Genomic DNA, 19,204 nt, shown 5'->3' on the forward strand with positions numbered 1-19,204 from the left:
AATTTTCACCAACTTTTATTCTTTCACTTCCTTCACTGTGAAATTTAAAAAAATAATTATATTTAATTAAAATTTATTAATTTTATAATTATTTTTAAATTAAATAAAATTATTTATTCCCTCCCAAATAATGGAGTGTTTCATTTCGTTTCTCTCCATCCCATTCTATCCCATCCCATCTCATTTAATTCCATTAATAACTATTCAAGATATAATTATTACATTTTTTTAAATATTTCTAATAAATAAATTACTTTATATTTTTTTTAGAATAAAATATTTTATTAAATAATGATAAATATACAAAGATAATATTAATTTAAAGACAAGTAATTATTTTACTAATAAATAAGATTTAATTAAAAATATTTTATATTTTTTAAATAAATAGAGCATATTATATATACGCATTTTCTTTATTCTGTGAATAATATAGTATCAATTTTTTATGTAATTGATATAAAATCACTCGCTTCTTATAATTTTGAAAAATTAGCGTTATCACATTCAATAAAATATTTATACCCTGAGCAAGAAGAAAAAAGAATCAATGAATTCCGCGAGTTCCCGCCTTTTGAAGTTTGGAACCGTTGCTCGCGGATGCTTGAAGTAGTTTTGAACAATAACACTCCATAACTCTCCACTGGAAGCTGTCAAATTCATCTCTACCTTGTAGCTGTGGATTTTTTTCATCTGTTTCCTTATCATTCCTCGTGAGTAGCGGATCCATTTCTACTCATCGACGAACAAGTATTCCACACTCCGTCGGACGCCGTTCACCGTTGTCAGGCCTGCTTGGTTGTTCTCAGGCAAGCATTGAAGAAGGTTCGAACTCTAGGGCTTTCTCTACTTCCAAAATCCTGTGAGATTGATTTGTTCAATCTGACATTGAATCTAGATTTGAATTTGTTCCCCAGCTCTCTTCCCAGCGTGTTTGTTCTTCGTTTGTTTTGAATTTTCATTTTAATTTGGCTTCGAATCTGGTCGTGTGATCGTTTTAATATTGACGCTTTGAATTTGGGAATATTACGGATTGATTTTTTTTTTTTCCTGGTACTAGTTTTTGCTTGAATGATGTGTAATTGGCTATTATGCTTCTTTCTTCTTCATTTTGATTACTAGCGGCTTGTATGATTTGGATTGTGTTGTTTTGCGATGTTGGATTTGTTGTGTATTGGTATTCTGTTTATTAATCTTTTAATATTATCATCAGTTTAGAAAATTCTCAAGGTATTTGTGATTTATGATCTTGTGAATGACTTGGCTGAGTTGTGTCAAAGCATCTGGAACAAATATTAAAATGTTATTATATCAACTATGCATATTACAAAGATTTCAACGGGGGCAGTGTAGTATATAGGTCCACCTATGATACAAGGCGTTCGGACACTACTCGAATGCCTCTAAATGTATAGATTACGCCGTAGAAATTCATGCTCTAATTTTATGTGTCAATTTGAAAGTGGTTAATTCTGTTTGAACTGAGTGAAATTTTTTTGCTTTTATGGCTGACTTGAACACAATGCTCGATAACATTATTTTACTTCCCGTTTTGATTTCCTTTCTTTCTCGCTGTTACCTAGTCGCTAAAGGAGATATATATATATATATATTGTCATTTTGACATGTACACCTAAGTGTTTTCCCATTTTTTTCCCCCAAATATCTATCATACTCGATGCCATTTTTATTTTATTTTATTGTTTCTCCTTTTCCTACTTTATTTTAGTATTTTCCCCTTTCCTACTAGGTGGCATTCATAGATCAACATTTTGAATTGGAATATGACAATTTCAGTGTAGTTGAGAAGCGAATCAGAAGATTTACAGTTTCAAATAATGACAGACCAACAACAGGAAACCTCATCTGTAGATTCAAAGGAGGGAACTTCACTGAAAGGTTATTCTCCGACTTTACCTTTGTATCCAGGATACCATTATTATGACAAGTATACTCTACATAATATTTTCATGGAAACAAGTATGACAAGCAGTAATGAATTTATAATTTGACATTACGTGATGCATTTCCATTTTGCAGTGTTGTTTTAGCAATAATGCAGGTGATGGCTTATAACATATATAAGCAAGTGTGACAACAAAAAGAAACCAATAGTTGCCACCATATAGCTTTGCTGTTACTAGAGTCCTTGCTACATTGAATCTCATTATTGGACTTCTTATGTGGACTGAGAAGCATGAAATGAGAAAAAATGGAGTTTGGAGATAATAATATACTCTGAAACACAGTTTCATCACCCCCAACAAAAAAATAAAATAAAATAAAATAAAAACAATTGAGGGATGCTACTTGCTTTACATGACTGATCTTATATAATATCTTGTTTTAATTGTTCTATGTATTGCTGCAAAATTCTAAGTTCTGAAAATTTCTTATAAATGTGAGAATGCATTTCTTGCTAACCCTGCGGACACCAATTATTGTTTCTTCTTTCAGTTACAACAGTGACAATGTGATATAATGTAACCATTACCTTCTTTATTTTGAACAGAAGAGGGCATTGGAAAGGACTTTCTTAGCTCCTGGAAATCAATATCTGTGGCAGATGATGATGCAATGGATTTTAGCTTTGACAGTGTTACTACTAAAGGAAAGAAAAAGCCATTCAATTTCAGAAAACTGTAGGTCATGCTGAAGTTAGAGTTATTTGTTTCTAAATAAAATAATGTTAGTAAGTATATTATTGACAATGCACAATGAAACCACTGTTTTGGAATGATGATTTTACATTTTCTCCTTATTTATATTTTGCTCGTATACTGGGGGGAGTGTAATATGATGATGAATTAAGTTGAATGTGAGCTATTTTACTTTTCCCGAAGCTATGCAGTCATTTACAGCCAAAAAGTAGTTACAAATATATACTAACTTTTTTGTTTATAGGGACATGGATTTCAGTCTGGATGGTGAGTTTGATAAGATATCATCATTTAAGATGGATATGTCAGACCTTGATTTTTCATGCTCGCCCAAAAAACCTACAAAGTCTAAGGAGAGTAAGGGAGACATATCAGACCTTGATTTTACATGCTCACCGGAGAAACGTGAGAATAAAGGAGACATGCCAGACTTTGATTTTTCCTGCTCACCCAAAAAACCTGCAAAGTCTAAGGAGAATAAAGCAGGAGAATGTTCTGGTGCAAAAGAAGGAAGAGGACGCAGTTTTGATTTCAACTTTGATTTCAATGAGTAAGTGGAAGAAATTATTCAAGGATGCAATTTTGATACTTGAAGCTCATGATTACTGTTTCTTTAAATGGTTCAGGATGGATAGCTTCAATCTTGATTCAAGCTTGTTGAAAGGAAATAGGACCTCCACCACCAATCTGGCTAAAAAAGGAGTTACTCCACATGAAATTGATAGTGAAGTTGCTAAAGAACCTAAAACCAACGATGATGAACATGGCCGTGCATCTACTGATGCCATAATTTCGAAGCCTCAATCATCAGAGACGGTGGAAAGCTCAAAAGTGTATACTATGGAAGGTAATGAAAGGGATCTAGATTTCATGCAGGATGATTCTGTGCCGAAAGTTTCATCATCTGGGAAGCTGGACATGTTAGGTGAAGCTAGATCTTCAGCTCTAAGAACAGAAGAAAAGGATCAAAAAAGAGAAATACCTATGAGCAGAAACTCAGAATCATTATCTCAAGAGATTGACAACCCATCTTCTCAAACCATTGACCGGAATGTCTCAAACCAAGACAATATTCCAGATCAGCATATTGAAGTTTATTCTCCGGGCACAAAAATAATTACTAGTTCTGGTGGTGAGCAAAATGTCATTAATAATAAGGCAATATGTGTGGACCCTCATGGAGTAAAAGTACCATTAGAGAATTCATCCTCACTTCAAATAAAAAAATTAGAAAGTAGTGATGAAGAAGTGAATAAGTTTGGCAGCAACACCCAAGCAGAAGCAACAGGTGAACCTCATCCAGTTAAGAATGACTCAAGTTTTGAAAAGAATACTACGGAAGATGTGTCAAAGAAGATTTCGCTTGACAATGACTTAAAGGAAAACCAAAAATCAACTTTGGAGGATCATTTGGCTACAACAAGCAGGTCTAACTATTTATTGTCTTTTGGGTTAGGAATCAACATAAGTTAGTAATTTTATTCTAGAATAGCTTAAGTTGCTGATGGTTGTGCGCACTCAATTCATATCCTGTCCTGTAAAATGAGGATTGAACATTGAAGTACTTACTTGAAGGTGCAAAGAGCATGTTTCAGTTGAATTTTACATCGTTTTTAACAATTTTTTATCACTTGATGCAGTAAACCTGTAGTTGATGAAATGATGCTGGTGAAAGATAAAAAAATCAAACGTATGCAGTCAATATTTTTCAGCAAATCAGAGGACAACGTTCTTTTAAATCAGAAGTCATTGGCAACTAGCACTAAGGGCACCTTCTTTGGCTGCAAAATAACTGGTGACATGCAGCTTGGATCCATAATCAAAGCAAGGTATGTCATGCTTGTCACAACATTTATAATTTTTTGCCTTTCAATAGTATTGTGTCTTACAAAGCTTTCAACAGGGATAACTTCAAATCGAATGACGCAGAATGTGGAACTAGATTGGTTAGTGATTCAACTCCACCTGCCACCAAATCAGTGAGAGATGAATTGACATTGCTTGGTGGTAAAGATGATGTTAAAATTCTTATTAATGCCGGGTCAGATATCTATTCCTGTATCTCAATAATCTACTAGAAGTTCCTATATTTCTCAAAAGATTAAGTAATTGCACATGCGATGAATTTGTGGAACTTTGATTGCTATTTGCTATTATTGTGGCTGTCATTTGTGATCATGATTAGGAAGGGTATTGTTTCGGATGATATTCAAAATGGAGGAAAGTTAACTGAAACCAAACAGCCAATTCTCAAAGAAGTAAAGAAAAGCAAAATCACGTTGCTAGATACTGATATGTCCTCTAAAGATGTTAATATTCTGAGGTAAGGCAGCTTTATTCGATCATTACTACTCAATTTGGAAGTATAATACATAAGCACACAAGTAACCATATAAACAGGACTTTGTATGATAAGCTTTGGCAACTTGCATTAATATGGACTAAATTGGCAAAAGAATTCTCTTGATACTATTTATCCTTAAGAAGCAGTTGGCGGGAAACATTCGGCCTGATAAGTGCTAGCTTTCCTGGATAGTGGCAAAAATATTAGCCAAAGAATGGATAAATAAATATGTGAATGTATAGGGGAGGAATTTGTAGATGATGCATATACATATAAGTACTTCAAATTCATTGATTCAATCAATGAAAATCACATCCTATCATGGAACAGTGAAAGGATGTGTGGTAATGATTGCAGTCTGGTTTTCTGTTGTTAAATAAATTGTGCCTTAATGTTCAGACTGATGCTTAGTTTACAATGGTTTTCCCTTGACCATATTGCTGACTGATCAATACTGGACTCTCACATTGTTATTGCTTTCCTTGATAGTGGCAAAAATATTAGCCAAAGAATGGATAAATAAATATGTGAATGTATAGGGGAGGAATTTGTAGATGATGCATATACATATGAGTACTTCAAATTCATTGATTCAATCAATGAAAATCACATCCTATCATGGAACAGTGAAAGGATGTGTGGTAATGATTGCAGTCTGGTTTTCTGTTGTTAAATAAATTGTGCCTTAATGTTCAGACTGATGCTTAGTTTACAATGGTTTTCTCTTGACCATATTGCTGACTGATCAATACTGGACTCTCACATTGTTATTGCTTTCCTTTCCTTTCTGCATGTTAATTGCTTGTTTCAGTATGATTTGGTTTTGAAATGGTTATGCTATGCAATTACCTTACAAGACTTCATTCAGATGTTTTAGTTTTCATTTCAAAAAGACTTTCTGGGGATTATAATACTGATGGCTCATAATTTGCCTTTCTGTGGGTGTTTTTGCAGTTCTCATGTTAATCCTTCCTGCTTAAATGAGAAAGCAGCTAGACATGCTAACAAGATTCCTGCGAATCTTCATGCTCAAAATTCAGAGAAGGAATCCTTTAAGAATTTAAGGGTAACAATAGATGAAAACAAACTTTCTTCAATTAAAGCTGTGAAGATCGGCTATAAGACTCCAAAGTATGATGCTAAGTGTACTACTTATTCATCAGTCAATTAACAAGTAATTGGCTTTGAGTGACAGCTGATATGTTATCTCAGGGGTGTTAAAACTGACAAGGGATTATCAGCTCATAGACATCTGAAAGAAACTAACTCCCCACTAAACTCTGAATATATGGAGATGCGAGGCATAACAGCAAAGATTGACCATCTTCTTGAAAGTGCTGGGAATCAAAATCCTGCGATCCCTTTCTTGAAGAGAAGAAAAACTAATGAGGTTTGGAGTTTAATGACCCCCCCTTCCTTTGTTTTCTCCCTTTCTGGATGACTGAAGGAAGGACTAACCCCTCATGTAGGTTGAATCCGCTCCATGATTTCCCTTAGCATCCTATTGTCATATCTGTTATACTGCCGTCAAGGCTAGGGTCATTTTTTAAAAAAATTATGTCGTTTGATCCACGATCCTCTTCCCACTAGGTTTTCCCGCTTCTGGTTGGAGTTTGTTGAAAATTTGGGTCCCCACTCCCCAGTCTGACATATTTCATTTGGCCCATAATCAATTAATTTAAGTAATTGATAAATGAGTAAACAATTGCATATAACCCTCTCCCTCCTTTTTTAATTTCAAAATTCAAAAGGATAAGTATTAACTATAACTTTTAATCATTTAATCAATCAATTAATTATCGGTTGTTGGAAACTTGGAATGTATTATGTATACCTTGTTTCTTTCTCTTTCAGAAAAGAATGTGCAATTTAGGAAGAACATCACAAATATAGTAATTGAAGCTTCCATAACTTTTCGTGAAAAAGAAATCATACACATACTTAAACCAAATTTTAGTACAACTATACTCAAAATTTGCAGGTTTCGGAAGCGGACTTAGCGCCCCTAACGTCCCTGAAGCGACTCCGTCATTGTCCTAGTGAAATCAGGTTTTACTGAACAACTAATTATTTTTATTATTTGTTGTTTTCCTTTTTTAATTCGTTGCTGGACCAGTAATATATTTCTAAATAACTGCAGCAATTCGACGGAGTGTCCAGAAAAAGTTGTTGAAAAGGTATATTATTTAGGGCTTGGGAGTATCGTATCTGACGCATTGACATATTTGATGACGACTGGTAACATGCAACGAGATGAGGATTTTAATCCTGAAAGTTTTAAATACCAGTTTTGTTTCTCTTTATAAAGCACCCAGTTTTACTTTCATGAAATTCAGGTAGAGACTAAAGAGAGTAGGCCCAACAGCTTACTCTGCAATACTCCCACATCGGAACTTCAATGTCCATCGGGGATTAACCTGATGGAAGTGAAACTACCCGCTTCTGCATTTGTGGAAGACAACAGCAATGTCGAAAAGGCTGAAGCATATACAAAGGAACTTGAAGATGTGAGTAAAAACTAGTTGTTATTATTATTATTATTATTTTTAATCAGGGGGTTAGTGTTATGCAATTTATCTAGCCAACTCTACTTGATGGGATAATGTTTTTGCTGTTGTACTTTTGATTGCAATTATTTTAAAATTTGACACAATCTCTCATAAATTTTCCCATGCTAACGGCATATTCATCCAGGCATGCAGTATCTTAGAAAGGAAAAACAGAAAATGAAAAAAGAAAAGCAAATCGTAGCATCACTGAAAGTTTTTAAATGTGATTTTCATGCAGATTTGCAATAAGCTGAAAAAGAAGCACGAGGAAGCGAAGGAATTAATAGTTCGAGCAGTTGTAAATGACAATAACTTGTTGATGCTGAATCATCCCATTTATGAAGAAAAAATATCCTCATCATCTCCTTTCCTGTCATTTCTTCATTTTTAATTTGTTATAGAAATAAACTCTGGTTATGCCTTAACATTTGTGAACATTCGGAAGGTTCAGAAACTTGTGATGTCCAAGGCGATTCAAACTTGATGGGAGGCAAACCGTCGCATGCAGAGGTCTGTGTACATTTAGGTGGACAATAATTTCTCGTCTTCTACTGTACATTTTTCGCTGCTTTATCACATATCAATGCCGTCAGGTTACCAGTCATCATTTGAATTTAGGGTCAAAGTTATTTTCTCTAGACTGGATCTCTTAAATCTGTCAGTAAAACCTCATACAACGTTATGAATCTGACACTTGATGGCTGTATTTTGGCCTCTTCAAGCGTTTACCCTGAAGTCTTCGGCGATGAAGATGCATCAATCGAGTATTTTTACGCACTTGTGTGGCGCATGCGGTTGTAAAATTGATATTGATATTTTTAAATTAGTAATTGTAATATTAGTAATTAGCAATATTTGTAGGATATATATTATATACACCCAAGTTCCTTCAATAATTGAAATACTCAAAACATGACATCTATCCCAAAAAAAAGAAAGAAAACGAAAAGCTTCCTGACCACACTTAAATTTATTTCGGGGACATGCTATCCCTATTGAATATGCTCTCCAATCCAAAGGGTTTTAGGCTCTGTAGATGAAATAGCTCGTCCTGATTTGTCGCGCACGTGCATATCTTAACAAAGCTTGACCTACAAAACACCACCAGCAAATTTGAAGCTTATAATTAAGTAACATCAATATGGATGCAACAATAATAGTACGTAGTGTGTGGATATAGTACATGTTATGATATGATCAACCTCAAGTCAAGTCCTTCTACTAACGACGTCGTCGATGATTTTGAAGTGGTGGTGTCCATCTGGGCCTCCAGGGCTCACCCGTTTGGGTTTGTGATCGGATCCGCCATTAAAGTTCACCTTCACATTCCTCGAAAACACAGCAGAGTCAGACTGCAACTGGGCTGAAGCTGAAGATGGATCACAGTGATTCTTTTTCACCACCTGAGCTTCTGATGATGATGGCATGGACGACAACAGCCACACCATTATCAACAAAGTGAACACAGACGAACTCACGGATCTCGCCATTGTATTTTGCTGCTTCAAGATTCTGCTGAATCTCCCAGACGTATATTCAAGCTAAGAGGATCTACACACACACACACACACATATATACAGGCGTTGAAAAGCTTCTTTGGTTTGTTTTCCTTCCATACAGACCCAGTGGGGTATATGATGGACGCATCAAAAAGCACCATCTAATATTTATTGGTGGCCTCGTTTTGTACCGTTGCGAGCACTTCTGCTAATCGTCAAAATTTCTGACACGTGAAAACTAATGCGCTAAAAGTGAACATTGGATCTCTCTATAATATGATTGAGCCTCATCAGCCACATCATTATTTCCATTCTGCCAATTGGTTTGCCTACTGAGAAGGCTTCGTCGTTGAGCGAAAAATATTATATACTTGGAGTCAGTGTTTTTTATTCTCTCTCTGCCCATACATCCATATCTATATTATATATATATATATATATATATAGCCATCTTGACTTTTGAAGGGACCCACCATGGCTGCATCCACCTCCATCTTCTATGCCTCATTTGGTACAATAAAAATAATTTTGATAAAAATAAAAATGAATATGAAAAGAAAAATGAACATAAGTGAAAATGAAAATGAAGTTTAAAAGTAAGTTTGGTATGTTCATGAAATCTTGATATAATATTTAATTAATATGTATATTTTACTTATAAAAATACTAAAGTACCCTCCAAAATTAGGGGAAAAAAATTCATTGACCGCCTACCTGAAAAACCACCAGCCAAATCTCCATCCAATCAACAACAACAATCTAAAAAAATTAGAACCCAGATTTGAGAATAAATCGATGATCTATGCAAAGGAATGAAGAAAGATGCAAATGTACAAAAGATGTAGGCTATGAGATCGACACAAATATTCTCTCTCCAGATTTGGTGTTTGTCATTGCTGTTGATGGAGATCATCGTCATCATTGCCATCACTGTCGATGAAGAAGGAGGATGAAGAACAAGTGTTAGCTATATTCTCTCTTCAGATTTGGTGCTTGTCATCATTGTCGATGAAGGAGATGGAGAAGAGGTTGTCACCGTTGCTGTCGTCTTCATCCAATCTGGCAAGTCGATCATTAGAAGGTTGAGACAAGAGAGGGCTAATATAAAGAAGAAAAAATCGAGAGGGAGGGGTAAAAATAAAAATGCATCATAAAACTGCAAAACTTGATTTTTATTATGGAAATGATTTTCATCAATTTTGATGGAAATGAACTTCATGTGAAAACTCAATTCAATCTAATTTTAGCCAACCAAACAAGATAAATTGTCAATTCCATTTCCATATCCATTTCTACCCTCCTAATTTCATGATACCAAACAGGCCCCTGGTGGAGCTAAATTGCAAGCGCTTATTATAGTCTATGCATGAAATATTTTATTTGCAGCAAACGCAAGTAAAAGACAGTATTGTTATGACTTATCTAGTCGATCGATGTTTTTTTTGGTGTATTTCTTCAAACCTTTAGCTTTTTGTATATGCTCTGTGTAATATATTCATGTGATGTGAAAAGAAGATGGATCATATTAATTTCAAGCTGTAAAAATAATTAGCACATTTCGAAATTAAGAAAGTGTGATCAGTCTGTCTCATGTTTTAAAGCTTTATGCTCCTTCCATATAAAGTAAGCCTACTTTGCGTTTACCTGGAGAGACCTGAGAGATACAAACCTGGTATGGCAAAGAACAAGATAAATCACAAGCTGTCAGAGGTTGTAAACTGTCTGATTTGTTTCAGTTCACAAAAAAAAAAAAAATGTTTCATGAACAGAGGACAAAGAAATAAGAGACTCTCGCCCTTGGTTTGATAGGTATTTTTTGTTGAATGTTTAGCCTGTTTTTTCCCCCCTCTTTTAGCCAGCACATTTTTATAATAATTTTTGATATGGCTATATGATTCAGTTAGATTCAAGAATTGACATGCGCTGGCCAATTAAGTGTAGCTTTCTCAAAAGAATTTTTTACATTTATACGAACTCAAACTCTAGATCTTGTATAAGCGGTTATATCCACTAGGAAAAATCCGTCAAAGTTTCCCTAAACATGACCAATTGACATCTTACCAAGATAATTTGGAAGATTAATTATGGCTTCATTATCATGTTTGATTACAACTTTATATTTCACAATGAAGGGGAAAAAAGGAAAAACGTTTTCATTGTAATAGTTGTTATTTTCAATAGTGTGATTAAAACCAAACTTTTAACTTGTATCCTGCGAAGTGGGGTGGTTTGCATAATTTAAAGTGACTTTAAGAAAATTTAAAAGAGAGATATGGAAAAGAATAGTGATTCCTACTTATTGGTATGACTGTCATAAAAAGGAAGCCCACATCGTCATCCCTATCCTATCCATATTCAAAGTGGGGGATATTCTAAAATTTCTTGAAGTGGGGTATTTAATTTTGTGATCCATCTTCTTTACAGATCTTATAATCTACAGGTCATTCGTAGGTGAAACTAAAATATTTTGTTTTTATGTTATAAATTTCAAGATTTGATCTTGCTCTTGCTATATAAATATATATAACAAGACATGCACTGATTTGCAGATTTTGTACTCTGCAGAGCTGGAATCTGCGTTTTGGGTTCCCAAATTGCTAGGTTGTTAATAAAGAAGCTATAGAGGAACTATTAGAAAGTATTCCTTTGTTTCAATTTTCCGCCAAACGCAAAATCCATTTATACTGATGAAATTGTATATTAAATCCTAATCTACTATACATAATTTTACCTTACATCTAAGAATTGTTAGGAGGCAAAGAACAAATAGATGCATGCCCATACGTATACTCCTTCGAAGATATAAATGACAGTCAAGTTGAAAGTCAAGAATGTAACAACTTTAATTGCTATTTCATGTTTAATGATATAATACTGTTGAGAATAAATAATTAGATATATAGAGTTAGTTAGTTAATTAGTCTGTTGTACACATGAACGTGTATTTTGGTCTCTATTGTGGTGTATATATAGTCACATTGGAACCCTGTTTAGTTAATGAAAATTCATGATTTTTTGGCTTAACATTCATTCATACATAATCTGTACAAGTGCACAGATTACGTCTCTTATTATGGTATGGTAACATAGAGCCAGGACATTCTTTGGGCTAGAGGAAGCTATCTGCAACAACTGAAGCTCAAGAAATAGGTTGGAAAGTGCAAGAATGCAAACCCACCAAGAATCTTCCCTAGCAGATATTTTTTTATCGACCAAGAAACTGTATCCAGTTTAAGAAATGGACCGGAAAAACAAGAATCCGAATCCATCGGTGCACTGACCCGACACACTACTCAAAATGGTGAAAGCTGTGCGTTTTGAACTCTTGAGAAAATGATCTGCCCATGCCTCGATCTTTCTCATTTGCCTTAGGTTTTACAATTTCCATCACTTTTCTAGAGATTTCATCCTCTTCCTCTCAAAATTCTTCTTCTCACAAACCACAGAGATATTCAATATGCCAAGCGATGAAGGAAATGTTGTTGCTCCCATCGATTTTACTCATGAGCTGTATCTTCATCCTTCCGATATGCAAGCATTACCTCTCATGCCTCATGTTCTTATGGTCTTGAGAATTACACCATATGGAGTTGATCGATGTGGATTGCGATGCTCGAAAAACACAAACTCGGGTTTGTCGATGGATATTGCAAGAAGGAAGCTGAAGATCCGTCTCTTTATGCTTAGTGGGAATGGTGTAATGCTATCGTGCTTTCCTGGTTGCTGAGCTCTATTTTGAAGGAATTAGCCAATGGAATGGCATATGCTCATAATGCGACTCTCGTCTGGACAGATCTCAAGGAAAGGTTTGATAAGGTTACTGGATCTCGCATTTTTTCTATACACCGTGACATTAACTCTTACATTCAGGGGTCTCTCATGGTGTCGAGCTATTACATAAGGCTGAAAGAGCTTTGGGAAGAATAATCTTCCTTGATTGCGGTACCGACATGTAAGTGTGAAGTTTCAAAGGTTTATTCTGATCTAATGCAATAACATCTTCTGCAATTTTTGATGGGACTCAGTGAGTCCTATAGTCAAGCAAGGAGTCAGATACTCTTGATGACTCCCCTTCTGTCTATCAACTAAGCCTACAATATGATTATGGAAGATGAAACTCAGAAACTTATCACTTGATCAAATAAGTCTTCACTTATAGTAGGAGCTGTTATGGCTATGGGTAGCGGGCAAGGCCGAGGACGAGGATGTAGACATGGCAACTCTTCACTCAAATATGCTCACTGTCACAAACATGGGCACATTAAAGAAAATTGCTATGAAATCGTTGGCTATCCAGCTGACTTCAAAGGGAATAAGAATAATCGGTCTCAGGAGAGTAAAGCCAATCAAGGAAAAGGTGAGGCTATTAATGGAGTAGATGGAGGGCAAACTCTGGTGCCAACCTTTATTCAGGAGTAGTATGAGAAAATATGAAAAAATATTGCAACTACGGAGATAGGATTCTGAGCCAACCATCCATGCACTCACTGGTACAGGTTTGCGTAATTCTTCTTCCTTTAAAACTAGGACTAGTTGGATACTTGATTCTGGTGCTACCACACATATGGTTAGTGATTTTCATTTTTTTCATTCCTATGAGAAGTATACTAGTCCTATCAAGAATATTAAAATTCTTAATGGGTAGAGAGTCTTAGTAATGCATATAGGGAATGTTTATTTATCCAAAGGCATAATTTTGAAACATGTATTATATGCACCTGAACTTTGCTTTAATTTGATATCTATTCCTAGGCTAACTAAAGAAGAACATTGCATGGTTGCCTTTTACCCTAACCTCTATTTAGTACAGGACCTTCAAGGTGGTAGGATGAAAGCGAATGGTAAAATTGTGCAAGGCCTATACATTCTGACTGATAATGATCATGCTGTAAATGCTGTTTAAAATTCTGATGTAACAAAAGAATAAAGTGAACTTTGGTTGTGGCATTGTAAACTAGGTTACCTTTCTTTTCCTGTGATAGAGCATTTGCCTTTACTCAAAAAGGCTGTTCATTTGAATATAGAAAATATGATTTGTGAAACTTGTATTCAATCTAAACAAACTAAAATGCCTTTTCCTGTTAGCTCTATAAAGTCTACTTTCTATTTTGAATTGCTACATATGGATGTGTGGGGACCCTATAAGGTACCCACGCACCAAGATCATCAATATTTCTTAACTATTGTCAATGATTTTTCTAGAGCTACTTGGATATTTTTATTACAGCACAAGTCTAAAATTGTGACCAATATTAAGAGTTTCATTGCATATGTTCAGAATTAATTTGATGTTTGCATTAGAAGGATTAGAACTGATAATGGTACATAATTTTTAAATAATGAACTAAGAAGTATTCTTTAGGAAAAATGAATTATACATGAAACTACATGCCCTTATACACCTCAACAAAATAGGATAGTTGAGCACAAATATAGGAGTTTGGTTCAGGTCTCTAGGTGTCTCTTTATTCAATTGGTTTGCCTATTCAATATTGGGGGGATTGTATAAAAATCACGGCCTACTTAATAAATAGAACGCCTTCTAGAGTTTTACAATTTAAGACGCCTTATGAGATCGTTTTATGGAAAACTGCCTAATTTCAATAATTTGAGAATATTTGGTTCCCTTGCTTTTGCTACAAATTTAAATACCTCAGATAAATTCCAATCTAGATCCATTCCTTGTGTTTTCCTAGGTTATCCTAATAATCAAAAGGGTTTCATGTTGCTTGATTTGAAAATTAACAGAATATTTGTTAGCAGACATGTAAGATTTACTGAACATAAATTTCCTTATAAATATTATACTGTGAGTAACCAGATTAGCAATATTAAAACCTTTGATAATATTTTTTGGCATGAACCTGAACAAATGAGGGTGAAGGATGACTCTAATAATATTGAACTTGTTAGGAACGATTTACCTAATATGCATGACCTAGAGGACCCACATGAATTATAGAATGATGACATAATTGAGGCTGATAATCAAGAACAACATAGAATCAAACCTATTAGAGATAAGAAAACTCCCGTTTGGTTTAAAGATTATGTTTGTTCTGCTTGTGATACATATAATGTCAAGTACCCCATGCAATGACAAGTTTCCTATGAATCTATTTCTACATCTCATAAATGCTTTTTATCTTTAATTGATTTTGATATAGAGCCTAAAACCTATGAAAAGGCTGTCAAACATAATAAATGGGTTAAGGCTATGAATGTAGAACTCAAAGCATTAGAAGATAACAAAAACTTGGAAAATAGTTGACTTACCAAAGGGAAAGAAACCTATAGGTTGTAGATGGATGTACAAAATTAAATATAAATCTGATGGGAGTATTGAGCGATACAAGGCTAGGTTAGTAGCAAAGAGTTACTGTCAAAAGGAAGGAGTAGACTATCAGGAAACCTTTTCCCTTATCATAAAGATGGTCATTGTTAGATCTGTTCTATGCTTAGTTGCCTAGCAAAAATGGAGTTTGCATCAAATGGATGTCTACGATGCATTTTGTAGGGAGACTTGAATAAGGAAGTGTATATGACTATACCTCAGGGTCTTCTTGGAAAGGGGGAGAGTAAGGTCAAAATTTGTAAACTCAATAAATCCTTGTATGGCCTAAAACAAGCTTCACAACAATGGAATTATAAACTGACCTTAGCCTTAAAAGGAGGTTTTATTCAAAGCATGCATGATTACTCATTATTTGTTAAGAAACTTTATGGTGGTGTGGTTTTAGTCCTTATCTATGTGGATGACCTATTGATCACTGACAGCTCTAAAAATGGAATTACATAGACTAATAATTTTTTGCATAACAAATTTAAAATTAAAGATCTTGGCTTGTTAAAATATTTTCTGGGAATTGAAGTGGCAAGATCTCATATGGGTATTGTCATGAATCAAAGAAAGTATGTGTTGGATTTGTTGTTTGAAACAAGGATAAGTGGCTGCAAGCCATTGTCGGTTCCTATAGCATAGAATATGAGGTTAACAACTTATGAGGAAGGAAGAAACAAGAAAGAGGAACTGTTGAAGGACCCAGGAGAATATAGAAGACTTATTGGTAAGTTAATCTATTTGATAATGAAACATCCTGACATTTCCTTTTCCGTGCAACACTTGAGTCAGTTTATGCAAGGCCTTATGAAAATACACATGGCAATAGCAAAGAATGTGCTGAGGTACTTAAAGAATAATCCAGGCTTGGGAATACTCTTGAGTTCCAAAGGCAATTCAGAGTTAAAGTGCTTCTGTGATTCAGATTGGGCAGCATGCAACACTACAAGAAGATTGGTCTCTAGTTATTTGTTAAAGCTAGGAGACTCCTTAATCTCCTGGAAAACAAAGAAGCAGAGTACTGTATCTAAATCTTCAGCTGAAGTTGAGTATAGGGCCTTAAGTGTTGCCGTTTCTGAGATAATCTGGGTGTTGGGACTGATGAAGGACTTGGGATTGCATGGTTTAGCTCCTGCACAAGTTTTTTGTGACAGTAGGGCAGCAATCCATATAGCCAAGAATCCTATATTTCATGAGAGAACCAAGCACATAGAGATAGATTATCACTTTATGAGGGAGAAATTATAGCAAAGAAAGATTTCTCTACATCATGTACGTTCAATGGATCAGGAAGCATATGTATTAACTAAGGCTTTAGGAAAAGGGTCTCGTAATAGGTTTCTCTCCAAGTTGAGAACTAATGATTTGCATAGTTCAAACTCGAGGGGGAGTGTTGAGAATAAATAATTAGATATATATAATTGTTAGTTAGTTAGTCTGTTGTACACATGAATGTGTATTTTGGTCTCTATTGTGGTGTATATATAGTCACATTAGAACCCTGTTTAGTTAATGAAAAGTCATGATTTTTTGGCTTAGCATTCATTCATACATAATCTGTACAAGTGCACAGATTACGTCTTTGATCAAATACTCCTTCCATCCTTATATATAAGAGGTTTTGTAATTAAATTACACATGTTAATAAAAGTATGTTATTTAGTTGAAATCACGTTAAATTACCATAATTTTTCAATTTTACCCCTAATAATGTCAATTAATACCATGGTGATTGTAGGTAAAGTGCTGAATTAATATCTCTTGCCTTTTTTCAAAACAAAGTCAAAGTTGTCTACTTGTTTAAAATTATCATGACACCCTTCATATTCAGAAACAAAATAAATTTCTAGAATATACCATATATAGCGATGGAGGGAGTAGTTAATTAAAGTCATCCACCTGGTGCTACAATGGTACATGCACCTTAGAAAGAAGGAGATTGCATTTTTATGGGTACACCCACTCTTTGATTTGTTAATTGATCACCTAGTCGATTTTGTTCTTTAAGTAAATTAATCATTTTGTGACTAGGTGTTAACCCGATTGACCTAGTTTTGACATGGAAAAATCTAGCAAATTAAATGGGCTAGCTAGGTTAGATTTTAACTCCTTTTTCCCTTCCTACTTTGTAATTGTAAACATTAATTCATTTCTAAATCCCTTAATAATTAAAAAAATGCCAGATATGATTCTGACTCTCTCACAATACGTAAGCAATGCACTGTATTGATAATCATTATATACATGCAAGACAATTATAACAAACTATACATATCACTGCTTCTACAACATTCTAAATAATTAATGGACTCAACTTTTATCACCTTTGGGCTTTTTATCTTAAACACTCCCTTACAAACAAGAGGCAATCATAAATAGCCCAAGTTTGTTTTGAAGTTGAATAAATCTTATTACTGATAGAGGTTTGGTTAACAGGTCTACAAGCTAATCTTTTGAAGGAATAAAATGAACTGCAATCTTATTTGATAAGACAAGATCTCTAATGAAGTGCAAATCAATTTTTATATATTTTTGTACGAGTATGATACACCAGATTAGAAGCTCATGGTGAAGCACTAAGATTATCACACCAGATTGTACTGGTTTTGGAGGAAATACCAAGTGAAGAAAGTAAAGAATGCAACAACACGATTTTTGTTGAAGCATGGGCAAGAGACCTGTACTCAGATTCAATGCTTGACCTTGCTACAACCGACTGCTTCTTTAATGACCATGAAACTAGTGCATCACCAAAATAAATCAAATACTCTCCAGTAGATCTTCAATCATCTAGACAAGTTGCCCAGTCAGTATCGGAGTAGCCAACTAATTCAAGAAAATCAGAACTCTTAATATGAAGAGCTATATCAATTGTACCCTAAAGGTATCATAGTAGGCATTTTATAGCTTTCCATTGTAGAATTGTAGGAGTTGATAGAAATTGGCTTAATTTACTAATAGCGAAGGAAATGTCAGGCCTCATGTTAGCTAAATACTACAGAGAACCAATAACTTTTCTATATTGAGAAACATCGACAAGAGGGTCATTATCAAATTTAGACAATGTTCGCCCAGTAACTATTAGAGTAATACATGTAGAGATAGCACTCATTTTCAATCTGTCCAATAAATTTGTGATATAATTCCCCTGATTCAAATAAAACCCATTTTGATCACGTGTGATTTATATAGCAAAAAAGAAAATAGTGAATAGGTCTTAGATGTTTTAAAGAAAAGTTCTCATTAAGTCGAGAGACAAACATATTTATGCTTTTGGAGTCACTACCTGTCACCAAAATGTTATCGACATAAATTAAAATAATTAACACTTGATCATTGTTCTGAAAGTAGAACATAGAAGTGTCACTTCTATTGTTTTTGAATTCCCAAGACAATAAGGTGGAATGCAGTCGTGCAAACCAAGCTCGAGGAACATGTTTCAAATCGTAGAGAGCTTTTCATAGGCGACACATAAAGTTTGGCTTGGTTGGATCAACAAAACCCTGTAGCTGATGCATATACATGGTCTCTATTAAAAACACATTAAGAAATGAGTTATTGATGTCTAATTGTCGAACATCCCAGTGTTTAGTAGCTGCCAATAATAAAATAATGTGAATAGTTGAAGGCTTGATAATTGGACTACAAGTCTCACCACCCTGGTTTTTGTAAGTAACCTGTAGCCACAAATCATGCTTTATATCATTTAACAGTATTATTAGGCATGATCTTAGTCTTGAAAATATAATGACAACCAATAATATTGAATGATGGATGAGCTAGCACAAGGTCCCATGTATGATTTTTAACT

At 34.5% G+C, this 19,204-nt stretch overlaps 1 protein-coding gene across 6 annotated transcripts; it reads left to right on the forward strand.

Annotated features, from left to right (window-relative positions):
* Window positions 1-544: 544 nt before the first annotated feature.
* Window positions 545-8,372, forward strand: LOC129305198 (uncharacterized protein At4g18490). Of its 6 annotated transcripts, none has more exons than XM_054945175.1 (15): window positions 545-825; window positions 1,751-1,899; window positions 2,513-2,642; window positions 2,905-3,210; window positions 3,287-4,087; window positions 4,301-4,489; window positions 4,564-4,701; window positions 4,846-4,983; window positions 5,959-6,135; window positions 6,217-6,394; window positions 6,986-7,053; window positions 7,145-7,181; window positions 7,341-7,511; window positions 7,792-7,902; window positions 7,990-8,372. In XM_054945175.1, exons 2-15 carry the CDS (start codon window positions 1,839-1,841, stop codon window positions 8,035-8,037), a joined length of 2,553 nt encoding a protein of 850 aa, XP_054801150.1. In that variant the 5' UTR covers window positions 545-825; window positions 1,751-1,838; the 3' UTR covers window positions 8,038-8,372. The 6 variants fall into 6 exon arrangements, with proteins under 6 accessions (XP_054801150.1, XP_054801149.1, XP_054801151.1 ...); XM_054945174.1 differs by having other exon boundaries at window positions 1,798-1,899; window positions 7,990-8,371; XM_054945176.1 differs by having other exon boundaries at window positions 1,846-1,899; window positions 7,990-8,371.
* Window positions 8,373-19,204: the final 10,832 nt, after the last annotated feature.

The sequence above is a fragment of the Prosopis cineraria genome, unplaced genomic scaffold, assembly GCF_029017545.1.
Source record: "Prosopis cineraria cultivar Desert tree isolate PC_DT_omini unplaced genomic scaffold, ASM2901754v1 PC3, whole genome shotgun sequence".
In the NCBI taxonomy this organism is placed as follows: Eukaryota; Viridiplantae; Streptophyta; class Magnoliopsida; order Fabales; family Fabaceae; genus Prosopis; species Prosopis cineraria.

Bases quoted from the DNA above. Each gene is read 5' to 3' on its own strand.
- LOC129305198 (XM_054945175.1), top strand. From the start codon at position 1,839: ATGACAGACCAACAACAGGAAACCTCATCTGTAGATTCAAAGGAGGGA. The intron at 4,490-4,563 runs GTATGTCATGCT...AGCTTTCAACAG, and splicing joins GGATCCATAATCAAAGCAAG to GGATAACTTCAAATCGAATG. The intron at 7,182-7,340 runs GTATATTATTTA...CATGAAATTCAG, and splicing joins CAGAAAAAGTTGTTGAAAAG to GTAGAGACTAAAGAGAGTAG.